Source organism: Buceros rhinoceros, unplaced genomic scaffold (assembly GCF_000710305.1).
Source record: "Buceros rhinoceros silvestris isolate BGI_N320 unplaced genomic scaffold, ASM71030v1 scaffold10810, whole genome shotgun sequence".
NCBI lineage: Eukaryota > Metazoa > Chordata > Aves > Bucerotiformes > Bucerotidae > Buceros > Buceros rhinoceros.
Genome location: NW_010387898.1, coordinates 27,464 through 42,380, shown reverse-complemented (window position 1 = coordinate 42,380; position 14,917 = coordinate 27,464). Strand labels below are relative to the sequence as shown.

Sequence of the window (14,917 nt, the reverse complement as noted above, 5' to 3'; positions counted from 1 at the left end):
AGCTATTCCCTTCCATTCCCCCCCCAACCCCCGCTCCTTGCCCCCCCTTGCTCCCAGCACTCGATCCATCAGGCAGGGGTTATCCAGCAGGCAGAGGTTTCCCCACCGCAGGTCACAGATCCTCCTTCGGGGTCTTCCCTCTGTTGCCAGTGATGTCTCACTTCCATTTTAGTGCTGGCGACGGTCACCCCCCAGCCCCCGTCCCTTCCTGCCTCCCCCACGTGGCTCTCAGGAACCCAAGGGACCGGGGCTGTTCCATTTTAGTCTCCTACACCCCTAAGCTGGACAGTGGTGGGTGGTGATGGCTCCTCTTGTATGTGTAGTTTGGGGGAGATGAGGAGGAATTGCTTTGAGCTTCCCTGATCTTGACAGTGGTCCTCCTTCCAGTCTCTTCTCTCGGCTCACACTTGCTTTCTCAGAGGAAGCTTTAAGAGTCCCTTTCCCCTGATCCTCCGTGTTACTAGTGCAGGGGAGGCAACTGCTCCTTCAGCTTCCGCTGTAGGGCCTGAAAAGGAGAGGGAGACACGAGGACCCTTCAAAAGGAGTGTGACCCAAACACAGTGAGATTGTCAGCAGCCTTTCTCTGTGTGTGTTTGTGTTCACTGTTTGTTCCCCACACCCCATGGTGTCTCCTCTCCAGGTTGGGGTGTGTGGTGGGGGGGTCGCTATGTCGGATGACGATTCAAGGGCCAGCACCAGCTCCTCCTCATCTTCATCCTCCAACCAACAGACAGAGAAAGAAACAAGCACGCCTAAGAAGAAGGAAAGCAAAGTCAGCATGAGTAAAAACTCTAAGCTGCTATCTACCAGTGCCAAGAGGTGAGGCTGCAGTCAGTTTTCTCACTGATTTGCTGCGTCTTCTCATCATTTCGCTCCATTCCCCCACTGCTTCCTTGCTGCTCCCATTCCTCATCTCTAACCCATATGCTCAACCTTTCCGCATGAAGCTGCCATTGTATCGCTTTTTTCAGCATCTCAGTGCAGCGAGTGTCTGCCCAACTTCACTGCTCTCTGTTCTCTCTTTTTGCTTCTTTCTCTGTTCCATACCAAATGTTTTCCTGTCTCTTCTTCCCCCAGGCTGTTATTCTGTCCCTCATTTCTGCTGTCTTTTCCTTTTTCCTTATTAGCATCAGTTGTAGAGATGGTGTAGGATTGGCATGTAGGACCTAATTCCTTCTCTGCTACTGGAAGCCCTGTGGTCCTGAGTAAGGCTTTGCAGTTTCCCTCTGTGTAGGCTGGGATTGACCTAGAGAAGCTTTTTTATTTCCAGAACTGCTTTGGGGACTAATTAGTGTTTGTGAAGGGTTTTGAGTTTGCTTGCACTGGGGGGAGTCCACTCCAGTGCAAGTGGTGTAATATAGTCCCAAATCTTTTCCACCAAATATATTACTGTTTTTCTCTCTGTTCCTCATTTATATTGAACTTTCTGTGTATGGTTGGATGTTGACTAGAATAAGTAATTCACAGCAGGTCCACTTGTGCACCTTCTACTCTAAAATAGTCTTTGATCATAACACAAAATGGGTTGGGGTTTTTTTTGAGAAAGAATGAAATAATTTTTATTCCAGAATAATGTCTTCATGGGGGGAGAGACACCTGCATAGAATAGCAATGGCAGTTTTCTTCACCTGGACAGACTGTTGGAGCCACTCAGGTTTAAATTAAAAAAAAAAAAAAAATCGTTACCCTTTCTTGTTTATTCTGTGTTTCACCTGAATTCAGCACCATCCTGCACCAGGGAGCTAAGCTGACAAATGGAAGTTCTCAAGCAAACTTGCAGTACTTCAGTAAGAATAATAAACCATCTCACTGAACAGCTTTGCCATGCAGCACAGAGAGGTTGTATCTATAGGTGTCAAAAGTGACTAGGGTTTTATGCAAATGCCCTCTAGTCGCAACTAAGTTCTCTGTGGCTTTGTAGAGTTTAGGCAATTTGGTTATTCCAGATCTCCACCCAGCAGATTTCCATGGCAAACTGACCTACATAGGGGCAAGCAGTGTTTATGTGTTGTGTCCTTAACTATTTTAGAGAGCAGACTGTAAACTGCCCTCTATGAAAAGGCTGTGGTTCTCGTGTATGACAAGTGGAAGAGAGGCAGGAGATACTGGCTGAGTTTAAAGGAGAAGGGAGGCAGACTGAGTGCTGGGTGGGGAAATCTGGAGGGTAGGACTAAGTGACAGTAATGGGACTCCAGGGAAGGGGATGATAGCTAGTTGGGCGTTTTGTGGCAAAAGCAGCGTGAGCCCGGAATAGTCTGGGCAGGAAGGACAGGGTGTTGTCTGAATGTGGAGGAGAGAAGGGAGCGTCTGGAGTCCTGAGGGAGGAGACATGGGGATGTTGTGTGGCTCTTGAGGGTAAAGAGAGAGGAGAATTGAAGGTGGCAGGAATGTGCAGGAGCTGTTGAAATAGATATTCACCTTCCTTTAAGAGTCCTTGGGAATGGCGCAGTTATTCACTCCCTTGGGGCTGGTGGTGATGAGAAGCTGGGGTGGAGAGGTGGGGAGCCAGTTTGGCAATGACTGTTCTCTCAATCCTGCAAGACAAAATTCCTTTTCCAACTGCAGTTTCCTCCTAGCACTTGGAGCATCACATTTGCAGAGGTTTTCCCTCGTTTACAGGCAGGTTGGCAGAGTAAAGTGGACAGTCTTTTCCACTGCCCATGTGTGGTTGGCATCTTTATGGGAGCACGCAGCAGTGCACCTGCCTGCGTTCAGTGCGTGGTGCCTGCTTTTCTGCCCGTCTCTGTAACCGGAATAACTCTGTAACCTGTCCTGCTTAGTGTGTTTGGACTGGTAAGAGACTGCAGTTGAAAGTGTCTCTCTCTTACGTAGTGTTTCACACTCGGGGTGATAGTGTGTCTGTAAGGTGTATGTGTTAACCGCTATCCCGTACAGTGACTTACCTTTGTTCCTTATTGCTTTCATTGCCACAGGATTCAGAAGGAGTTGGCTGACATCACCTTAGATCCACCTCCCAACTGCAGGTTGGTGTTGATTCCTTACCTGAGGGGGGTGGGGGAAGGTGAGGGGGTGAAGTGTGCCTGTGTGTGTTGCAAATGTCCTCAGAGGCTCTGGGTAGCTGCTTAGGTGGCAGAAAGTACTTTTGTGAGTGCTTGGATGACATTAAATAGCTTCCGGGTCAGGAGGCCTCTGGAGAATTACATGTGTTTTGATAGGAGTTTTCTGTTTGTGTTTGGGGGTTGTTTTGTTTTTTTTAACAATTGTATTTCAGTCTTTTACACTGCTTTGTATGTATGTTTCTGAAACTGGCCTGTAAAGGAGAGTGTGAAAACTTTCTCCTTGTTTGTTTTTTCTGGTTTGTAAATCTAATGCCTGACTGTTTTATAAGAGCCCTGCCAAGGAAGCAGAGAACAATAAAATGCTACGAGCTTTTTAGCTCAGAGTTCTGCTGTGAACAGTAATTTACAGTGGAAGAGAAGCGCGAATTCATCACTCAGGAGGTGCCCTACAGGAGACACATGTTAGCTGATGAAATAAAAAGCAGGGATATTCTGTTGCCCTCTATAGAGCAGCTTGGTTTCAAATATGATTCAGAAACCTGTGCCATTTGTTTGAAATATCTAGCAGGTTGATTTGGTTCATTGTGTGGTGACCCAAGCCCCTCTGCATCTGGAGAGCAGACAGTAATAGTGTAATGTCTTTGGTTGTGCTTGTTCATTTGAAAGGAAAGTGTCTTTTGGTCTGGTCTATGTTCATTGTAGCTGCCAACGCACAACTCTGTTCCTATCTTCTTGTTGTGGCTGAGGTTTGAGACCTTTTGATGTTGGTAATAGCAGAAATCGAAGAAAATTCTGTTTATAAATAATGATTTAAGTTAGTGTTTTTAGTATTGTGTTGCCACCCACAAATGCACATGAACCTTTTTTTGAAGCTCTTTGCTGCTGGTAGTCTGCAGGGAGGCATTAGAATAAGAGGCAGCCATAATGCATCCAGGGCCACTCTTTCGGTAGCAGTCCCAGGGTTCACAGTTAATGAAAGGAGAGATATGATGAGGCACATGAGTAGATGTCTAGGTGGATACAAAGATTTTTGTGCTGTTTGGAGGGCAAGCGGTGAGCGCTGAAATCTTCAGCTGTGACAATATTAGTTTAGTGACAGTAATGACTGCCTGAATATTACAAGAACTTCCAGCTCTCGGGCTAGAGGTGTCTGTCCTGTCTGCGTCAGGCTCTGTGTCAGGATGAAGTCCACCTGCTTTCCCTTCCTCCTCCCACCATAACCCGATTTTCATGGGAAAGAAACCCAGAAGCGTAGCTCAGAAAGGCACGGTGGCTTGCTCTCTAGGTAACCGAGTCTGGATGATGAAGGCACTGGACTGCAGTCTGAGCTTCGCAAATCTGTCCTATAGTTGTGGCAGAATACAAGTATGTCATATTGCAGGTTTTATCTGAAGGTTAGTGTAAATAATATTAGAATCATACTTTGTCCTTGTTTCAATTGGGATCATTCACAGGTACAGACAAGCTAGGAGAATACCTGTGAAAACAGAATACAGTAGTGATTTTTTTAATTACATAGACCACTGAGGATAATGCACTTGAGGTTTGTGTTTCAGCCTTTATAAATATTTCTGATGGTAAAAATTAGTTCATAGTACAAGTAGTGATGATAAATCTTCACCCATAATGCAATTACAAGTATTCTGCATTCCTTCTGACCTTCAAACGAATGACAATGAAGGCTGGCAACTCTTGCAAATAATACATGAATCTGATGTAATTGTTACAGTCTGTTAATATGTTGATAGGTAGGAAAACGTGAATGGAGGGGTTTGTGTGTGTGACCAAAGGAGTTTTGGTATTGCTCATCTTAGGGTGAAATCATCGTACTTCAGTAAAGGTTGTGCTGAAAGTGAAGCAGAGCAGCTCTGCTTATGGCTAAGGAGGTTCCAGTTGCACAGTCAAGCACTGGGAGTTTCCTTCTCTAGTAGCTGGTTTGTAAAGGAGTAGGCAGGTGCTCATTGCCACAACAGTGAGATGAGTTTCAGCTATTGCAGTTACAGGGAAGGTTCACCTCTTGTGAAAAAAGAAATAGATACAGTCAATTTTTGAGTGTGAGGAGATTGTGTGATGTTTAAGGTTGCCAAAATTTGCTCTGGGGAAGCCTGCTAACAATGTCATTGCTTTCCCTTTTTTTCTTTTTTTTTTTTTTTTTTTTTTTTTTTTTTTTTTCTTTTTTTTTCTTTCATATGAACATTGTTAGCATGCTGTGAGAGAGGTATTAAATACATAGTTCCAGAACTTAGTTTCAATTTCCTGTCTTCATGACTTTGGTTATCCTCACCTTTCCTTTGACCTCCAGCCCCTCATCTCTCTGCTGCCTTTGTGCCTCTACAGGCTTTTTTCAGGTGTCACTGGAGGGAAGGGCAGTCCTCTCCTTTTAGGCACCTCATTCTCTCCTGCAAGACTAATTTCAAAACTTGCATATTCCAAGAGCTGTATATGATACCAGATACTACCTATTCTGCTGTCAACTTTAGGGGTGCCAAAATTTCAGAAGTCACCTTTGAAAATGTGCGTCCGAAACTGTATCCTGTGTTATGTTGGAAATGTCATTCTGTTTTTCCACTGGGTGCTTGTTCTTATACCCTTCACACACCATCTTTGTGTTTTACCCTGTTCTGTGCTACACCGGTGTTTGATAGTGGTTCATTGTTGGTCATGCTTTAATTTTTCCGACTTTGTGATAAGGCCACTCTTCTTCCAGTCTCATTGCAGTAATGTGAGTTCAAACACATCCCAGAGCAACTCTGCATATTGAAATTAAAAGCTTTGGGTTGTAAATGATTTTTAGTAAGAACTGGTTTATTTTCCTTCTTTTAAAACGCCACATATAAGACGGAACTACAAATAATGAAAACCATTTAATATTTCAAACAAAATGGCTTCAAACCAAATGAGTTTCGTTTTTATTCTTCTAGCTTACAGTGACCATATTTTCATGTGTGTAACCCACAGATCATCTGTTTAAAAAACAAACCCAAACCCTATGCACACTCAACACCCTGTGATTGAGCAGCTGTGTGTGTTTTACATATATGTGGGTAACATGTGGGGAAGTTTATCCCAGAACTTCCTCTCTCTTCAGTAGTTTCATTGCTTCTGGTTTTCCACAGTTTGCCTGTGTCCCCCAAAGGCTTACCTGTGCTCGTGTCTCATTGACTGCTGCGTCATCTCTTGTAGTCCGTTGCTCCTTCACGTCTCCCTCCCCAGGCTGTGATTTTGATTTTACGCAGGCTAGGACAGTTACTTGTACAGAGGTGCAGGATATATGTGTGGAAATGCAGTCACTGTTTGGCCTGCATTCAAAAAATAGATTTTTGGGCTTGACGATGTTTTCTAAAATGGTATGTTTAATACACACCACAAATCTGTGGATTCCTGATGGAGGCCATGCTGTCTGCCTAAGTGTCCTGGTGTAGTGCATGTGTGGTGTTCAGCTACTTCGGAGTGGTTCCTACTCCTCTTCTTTGTTTTTGATAGGCAGGCACTCCAGAGGTCTTTAACTTCTGTTGTCTACAGGATGGTTTGTCTTCTGGTATTAGTACTGAGTTATGAAAGTTAAATGTGGCTTTCAAGTTCAAAAGGTGGTTAGTGGTTAACATGAGTTGGGGAATAACTCTTCGGACCTATTAAATCTTTTAAGAGAGTACCTGGTGATTTCTTCTTCGATATTGTATTATACCAGAAAGTTGTAACTGTTGTTTTAGAACTCAAAGAAGGTACCTGGAGACTTTGAACTTTTGGTCTTGTCTATGTGTGGGTGACAGAGGAGTATGTCGTGTCTTTGCTTTGCGTAATGGAAGTCGGCATCCACGATTGGCTGCAGATGTCAAAGTACAGTTCCATCTTGTTACGTAGGCAGACCTGATCTTTGTAGATAACACTTGTAACTATTGTGCCAGAGCTTTCCTTCTGTCACTGTGACAAAGTTTCAAAAGCTTTAACAGGAGTTAATTAAAGCTTTAAGTATTGTTTATTCTCTTTATGTCATTTATTTGACTTCTGTATCTGAGCATCGCCTCACAGTAAATCTGCTTATTTCTGTGAGGTTATGAAACAAACGTTTTTCCTTGTTTTAGGGATGGGGAGTTGCAGCACACAAAAACCAAGTGACTCGTCCACAGGAAGTCTGTGGCAAAGTGGAGAAATGAATGTAAATCTCCTTTGTTTCAGGCTAACTTGGCAGCTGAGCTGTTCTGTGGAGCTGTGTGCATTGGTTGTGTTATGAGCAGGGCTTTGAATTTGTACTTTATTGGGTGTCTGGTATTGACTGTATGTAAGCGTAGTAATTTAATCTTATTTTTCCTGTCTGTGCAGAGGGACCAAAATGGATATTAACTAGAATTAATGTTTTTTAATCTTTCTTACCCAAACTGAAACAAGTTGGTTTCCTCATGGCACATTTAAGTCCACACAGGCAAGACCAGCTGTTATTTAAAGAAAATATTTTTTCAAATATTTTCAAACCTTTACTGAAGAATGCATTTGCCTGCAAGGCTTACCATCGCTTCAGAGTAAAACGCTATCACAAATTCATTATTTAAATAATAATAAAATACAGTTGTGTTTCCTGGCTCTTCCAGCTCAGTTTTTGTAAATTCACAGAATAAGGACCAAATCTCCCTGAGAGTCTTGTGAAAGTTAACTGTCAGCACTTAATAAATATAAGTCTCAGTATAGGTTGTGGGGAGAAGTGCTCTCCACTATAATATGTGGAATATTAGTAGTTTTCAAAACTTCACATTGTGGAATTAAGATTTCTTGGCTGGAGAGAAGTCTGCAGAGAACATGTGGCTCAAAGGCAGTTTTGAACTCAATAGTTTCATATTATAATTAATATATTTCATCTACATACCATGAAAGTCTGGCATTTGTTTTGATTACATTTGTTTTTATGGTGCTTGTAACTTTTTGCAAATATATTTTCTCAATACCTCCAACTCCAATAATGCTTTAAGTGCTTTTGCTTTTAAATCTAGTGTATTATCTGAAGATGGATTGTCACTATTAAAACTGTATTTGTTGGTTTTATTATTTTCGTGCTTGGAATGAAAATAGCCATATTCTAGTATAAACTTTCTGGTCTTATATTTTGTAATTTAAAAACTCAATTTTGGTATGACCTTTTTATTAATGTGCACACTCAAATTATTAGATCAAGAATGACACAAATGCTGGGTTTCACTTCCTTGTAGAAATAAAAAATGCAGATCACATTTAATGAAAATTAGCAGCTTACAAAAGTGGTTTTAGCACTTTTTTGTTTCTCCTCATGTTGTTTCTCTGACATGGGAGTGTTTTCTGTGAGAAGTTTCCAGCCGCAGGATAGGAAGGACCTTCATAGTTAGTGCTGTGTGTAGTTGAAAAATACGTTTTGTTGTATAAATTACCAGCATTCCCTCCCTGTTTCGTTTGACACATGATCCCTGGAGAAATAACTCTTCCTTTTGAAATGGTGTATTAACTAATTTAGAGATCCTCTGCAGCTGTGTATGGGCTAGCTTGCAAACCGTACAAATAATACCACTTCTACACTTCGTGAATTAGAAGTATGTGTAGGTAGCAGCGCCTGCAGGCAAAGTCCTCTGCCTGACGTACTTGGACAACAGCTGCGCAGGAGTAGCATCTTTGCTGTGGATGGATTAGTTAATATTGCAGGAATTCAGCTTTCTGAAGATATTACTGGTGTTATTTATTTGTTCCCTTCAAAAATCAGAACTGTTTTCATGTCCAGCCTGCTTGGATGCCATGGCAAGAGCTGGCTGATGCTGTGGTAGATGTTGCTTGGCACATCCTGTCTAGTAATTCCCAAATGAACTGCATTCTCCACTCTTGCATGCCAAACACAGGAACGATGAATCTTGAGAGCTGCTGTGAAATCGTATCACGGCTAAGAACAAAGAGAATTGAAATCCCTTCTGTGCACACTCTCTTGTATGCCACTTAATTTTATTATCTGACTTTCAGCTTTGGTGCCCTTGGAGAGCACTCTGCAACTGTGTTTGTGATGCTGCCTATATGTTTTATCTGACAAATTCTAGTATTTCTTCTTGGTTATGCAGTCTTTAATTTGGTTTCGTTTCTGTTGTATTCTACCTCTGCTTGTCTAGATTTTTATACGGGATATGCATATATAAGCAAATATTATGTCTGGTTTTGTTTTGAGAAATATCCACAATATGTGTTTGGGAAACACTGTGAGAAGTATTTATACTTTATGAGCTTGAATCTATCTTCTCTTTTTATATGAAGGCAAAATTATCCACAGAGAACTGGCTAGTCTGGGGGATTGAGAAAGTGATAGGGGACAGTTTTGTGTTCGAGGATTTCAACAACTGCAAGCTGCTAGTGACTGAGAGCTTTGTGGTTTCTGCAGAATGGGTTGGTCTTGAGAGCTGATAAGATGCCGTCTGACTAGACATTAGCTTTGGCCCTGCTATTGAAGGGGTCTGTTGTGGGAATGGAGATAGAGCTCACCTACACTGGTGCAATTGTGTTGTTGGTGGATTAAGGTTATTCATGAGTTGGTGCATAGTAGAACTTCTGCAGCTTCTGCCTGCACTCTTGTGTAATTGTGTGTGACAGGCCAGCCTTCCGTGCAGCACCTCTCTAAAAGTATTTAATGTTCTAAACAACAACAAAAAAAGAATATACCATTTTATGTGAATGCATTAAGGTATTATTGCACATCTGTGCAGACTTGCACACAATGTGCAAAGTTAAGGGCTATGCTTTTTCCACCAAACAAAGCGCTTTAAACTAAGTTAAGATAATGAAGTAATTTAGTCATTATAGTAGCATCGTGCCAATCTGTACATTTATTTGAATGAAATAAGTTTATACTTATTTTTCCCTCTAAGGCTTAACGGTGGAGGTCTAAATACTTTGTTATTTTACAAGATGAACTAGAGAATGTGTATTGTCAAGTACTAAAAATAAACTACAACTGTCAAAATAAACACTGCATAAACTTTGGAATTCAGAGACATTTTCATGTTTCTCTTGCCAATTTGCAAATTTCAGCACCATGCAATTGGTCTTCCAAGGCATTTGTTGAAAGTGTAACGACAGCTACAGTGCATTTAATACATACTTTCTGTGCATGAGGGGCTAACTGATGGTACCAGGAGAATATATCACAGATCTGTATGCTTAACTGCAACATCCAGAATGCAGCGATTTTTCCTTTATTAACCTGGACTCCTTGGGATGGGAGGTGGGGAAGAAAAGGAGAGTGGGCATGCAGACTGTAGCTCAGGGCAGGTGTGGTGTTTTATTCCCCACAGTCTCTCCAATCTCTTCCATGATTTCACAACTGAAAATATAGATCAGGTTAAGACAAAGTTGAGCTGTTTCAAGAGCTGGGTCCAGGCCAAGTTTTGGCAGTTCATTTGTTTAAGAGAAAATACAGAGTAATTGGATTTAAAGAGGCTGTATGATTAATGATGTAGAGTCCTGTTACATTCTTTGCTTCTGTATTTCTGTGAATCAGTGCAGAATTCAGGGCTTGATTCCTCCAGGAACTTCAACTTTTAGAATCAAAAGTGAGTGTAGACCAAACCAGCATGTTAATTAGATGTATTTTGCATTTCCTTTGTTATCAGTGTAAATGATTATTTAAGACATTAGAAAGTTGTGTTTCTCATCTTTCCCTCTAGAGCTTCTGGACTCACTGGAAATGGAGAATCTTCCACTGGTTCTGAGAATTGTGAAGTAGTAAATACTGTGGTCTATATGGGAGGTGCTTCCTGGGGCAGGTGGATGGCTACTATTTAATGCTGTTTCTGCTATATGTGTCTGAGCAATAGATTTTTGCCATTGAAGCTAATGCCAGTGTCTATTAAGGAGAAACAAGATGGGTCTTGGGGGTCTTTCTTTCTTTCTTTTGACGCTTAGGATCCTTCAGAAAGTGTTGCACACAGCTGTGAAAAGGCCCACAGATATTACAAATTAATTCTGAAGTTGAAGGTGTCTTTTCACTATAGATGAATTGATGAAAAGAAGAAAAATAGTTCTAGTATGGACTCAAAATGTTGTCAGAGTTTTTGGAGATAACAGCAAAGCTTCAGGGAAGTAGCTATTGATCCACAAGGAAGCTTGTCAGGTTTTTCATGAAGCTGGAATATCTTCACTGAAATTTTAAGGTACTAATTTACGCGATGACTGTTATAAATCTGTGTATGTTTGAAGTTTCAAGTGGACAACTTTTAGAAAGTTTTAATGTGATATTTCACATTATGAACAAGTATAGACTGCTCTGAGAAGCGGCATGTAAATGGTGGAGAAAGTGCAATGTATTTAATTAAAGCAGTGTCTGTTACAGATCGGTTTGAAAGACAATGTGTACTGTTGTAGTAACGTAGTTTTAAAGCACTTGTATCAATACCATAGTATATCACAAAAGGTCATTTCATCAGGAGTTTCTGAACATTCCAACTGATTGTCATTATAATATATTTGCACATTATTTCCTGTAGGTCTTGGTAACCTTTTTAAAGAAGATAAATCAGATGATGCATACAAGCATTTATAACTGGTGTCCTCCTTGATTTCCTTGTAAATGGTTTTATCAAAAAGGATTGTCTAGTTTTGTTTTTGATGGGGTAATTCTCAGTTTGATAATCTCATCGTATTTTGTAGTGCTTTGGCTTCTGACGAAAGTATTTATGCTTATTTACACTGTGGGAGAGAGGGAAAAGACTGAAAGCTTTAAATAGTTGTGCCAAATAAAATCTCAAAATATCATGAGTCTGACTAGAGTTCTCCATTGCATTAAAACTGTGGTGATGCTTTCATTCTTACTTCAAATCAAACTTCAGCAGCACCCTCGCGATATGGGAATTCGGGCAAGAAAGTAGTACAGTAGCACAAGAGTGACCTAGGAGATGTAGGTTTTCAATGTAGCTAGTATCAGGCCTTCAGCTGCCCTGCTGCTTGTGTTTTAGTTGCATCCCAGGATTGAAATTTTTAGTGACATTTTAATACTTTCTTTAGCATAGTATTTTTCCATCCCCCTTATGATGGCAGGTTAATCAGATTGCAGGTAAGACTGAAAGAATGAATGAGTTGCTGATGAGGAACAGAAAAGGACATAAAACCACTTGAGACAGAGGGTGTTATGTTCTTAAGGACAGTAAGATTGTGCAAGGTGTTACCAGTGATTGTAGGGGACAGCAGAGAGAGATGGTGCATCAGGGTGTTGCACTGGTTGCAGAAACAGTTGCAGCAAAGGTAGAAGCAGAGACAGACTGAGTCTTTTTCTGCTCCAGCCATTTAGCTCCACCTTCTTATTGCCTCCTATAAGGAGCAAGGAGAGATTGGGCATCCTCCTCGTGAATGAATGGGGAGGACCTTTCATGGGCCAACCTCTCCTTGAAAGAGGTTGAAAGAAAGAGGTTGAAAGAAAGAAAGAAAGACCCCCAAGACCCATCTTCTTGGGCATGAATGAATTTTTAAAGCAGGAAGGCATGCAAGATGCAATAGTTTTTGCTGTGCTGCTTGTATTACACCCCCACCTGGGAGGAAAGATATTCATATAGCAATAATGTCAATGCGCTTACGCAGTCTTGCACTGCTTACAGTGCTCTGTACATCCAGAAGGCACAACCTATTATACTTTGAAGAATACTTGTATTAGCTGCCCAGCTGTATATTTGCAGGCCTCCTTGAACAGCTGCATGAGTCACGTGTGAGTCTTGAGCCATAGATTGCCCTCCTAGAAGTGCATGAGCAGCATGTGAGGAATGGGAGAAGAAATTTTGGAGAGTGATAGCAAGAAAGGAGCACAGGTAGAAACAGAGGGAGGGGGCAGAAGGGGGAGAGAGAAACAGGGAAGCAAGGAAAAAGGGTAGGAAAGCTCAAATCACTTAACTCATCCCGTCCCAACCAAGTAAGCTAGTATTAAAGACAGGGAGTTGCAAATTTAATATGTTGAAGGCCCTGTGAACCTGCATCTCCCAAAGGAGCACATATTGCTTTTGTAGAAACTGCAAGAGAAGCATGACAAGAGCTGTTATTTGGTAAATTCCATAATACTAGAAACAGAGATATTCACTGCAACCGCTAAGAGATCGTTTTAGAACAGATTAAGTTCTTCTACCCAGCAGGCAGTGGAGATCTAGAGGCTGTGCCTGCAGGAGGTTGTGGAGGGAGAGGTAGTATCAGCACAGCCGAAGATGGGCTGAACAAATTCATGGGCAATGGGTCCGTAAACATATGCAAAGAGAAAAGTCAGGGATGTACCCCTTAGCACCCCTAATTCAGTGGCCATGGATGCTGTGTGCATAGAAGAGGAATGGGCTGCAGATAGTGGCCACAGTCACGTATTTGGAGGAGTATCTGCTCTTACTGCTGTTGGGAGCAAGGTACTGAATTAGATGACCCCAGATGGTCTTTTTACATTCTATGAGGAGTACTACAAAATTACCTCCTTCCCCCACCCTGTGGTCCCTTATTCCAGTCCACTAACCTCAGTCTCTTTTCCTTGTTCCACTTGACATCACTTTCAGCCACATAAAATGTTCAACTTCTGCCCTTTGTGGAACCATTCTTGCCTCTCTTCTTTTTATGCTTTGCTGTTTAAAGCAAGCCCTTGTTTCCCGTCACTCAGCCACTTCTTGCTTTTGTGAAGTGTTAACATTCATGTGTTTGTCTTGCTGAATTTAGACTGTAAAGTTTTCAGGGCAAAGGACTTCTTTCATTTTTGTCTGTGTTTGCAAAGCAGTATGTAAATTTCCAGCTATGTTTAAATGTTCTGTAATAATAAAGTAGGTTTAGTCCTTGGGCTTGTAGATTTCTCCCTATCTCCCCTTTCCCAAAAACCAAAATTCCGCTTATGTTGCAATGTTGCATTTTTTGTCCTTATCTAATTGAAGTAAATAAGCAAGTTGTTTTATTCAGCAGCTATTGTATTATCTTGAATATGTGATTTGGTTATTTTCCGGTTTTGTGCACATCAAGGTTATCACAGTTGTTACTTTGTGATACTACTACATTGTAATAGGATAATGTGTCTTGAGACATATTAAGTGTTGAGGTGCTTTTTCTTCCTGGATAGTGGCAGAGAAATAATAAAGGTGTCCAACGGCTAATCTCTTTATTTACTGTCTTTATGCTCCTACTTCACCTTCCACTTCAATAACTAGGAGGACTGTAACTATTTGTTAGGGAAATATTAGTTAAATTGCAGAGCTCTTACATGTGCTGAGACATTCCATTTTAAAATACTTAATATTCCGTGTGTGCACTCCTAATGTCTGTAAATACTGTGTTACATTCGAGGTTTTGTAATGTATCAGGTGTGTCTCATACATTTTTTTTTCCCCACAGAAATGCAAATTTCCTAACCCACAGATGGTGCAAACTGTGCTTTCTACATTGTTTTACGAGGATTTTTGCTTTCCTTCTCATAGTGGTCTTATTTCGGAGGATTGTTCAGATCCATGTTTCACTGAAGTGATAAGAAGCACAGAAGTAGCCATTTAGGACCTATTTAATAACTAGGACTGGATTTTTTCAGGAAAGACTGAAAAATAGGGATTGGATAGTGGAGCTATTGGAGTGTGGTAATATTTTGCAGTGGGGATGCGAAGAACTGGCAGGGTCCAGCTGTAAGCTGTAGCAGCAGAGTAAAGGACTGAGGGTAAGTGGGGATGTGCTGTGACCTCTGTCATGGCTGGCTGAACAGCTGGATGGGATTTGTCAGCGATTCACAGCTTGGCTTAAAGAGAGATAAGGAAGGAATGATGATTGGGGTCTGGATCTGGGAAGGAGATTTGTCTGTTACCTTAGTGAAGTCTGTTCTGTTTGCAGAGGTCTTCACTGATCTGGAACAAATCGGGAAATGGGAAAAAAGGATGGAGCTGGAGTTGATGGCTGAATTATGACAGACTAGG

At 41.4% G+C, this 14,917-nt stretch overlaps 1 protein-coding gene across 1 annotated transcript in view; it reads left to right on the top strand.

Moving 5' to 3' along the window:
* Nucleotides 1-667: 667 nt before the first annotated feature.
* The window catches only part of LOC104495522 (ubiquitin-conjugating enzyme E2 E1), a gene marked incomplete at its 3' end in the record, with an annotated part of 35,693 nt that continues 21,443 nt past the window's right edge, over nucleotides 668-14,917 (top strand). The window contains exons 1-2 of the mRNA XM_010138536.1: nucleotides 668-819; nucleotides 2,934-2,984. Coding sequence (XP_010136838.1) covers nucleotides 668-819; nucleotides 2,934-2,984 — 203 coding nt within the window. The remainder of the gene's footprint in view (nucleotides 820-2,933; nucleotides 2,985-14,917) is intronic.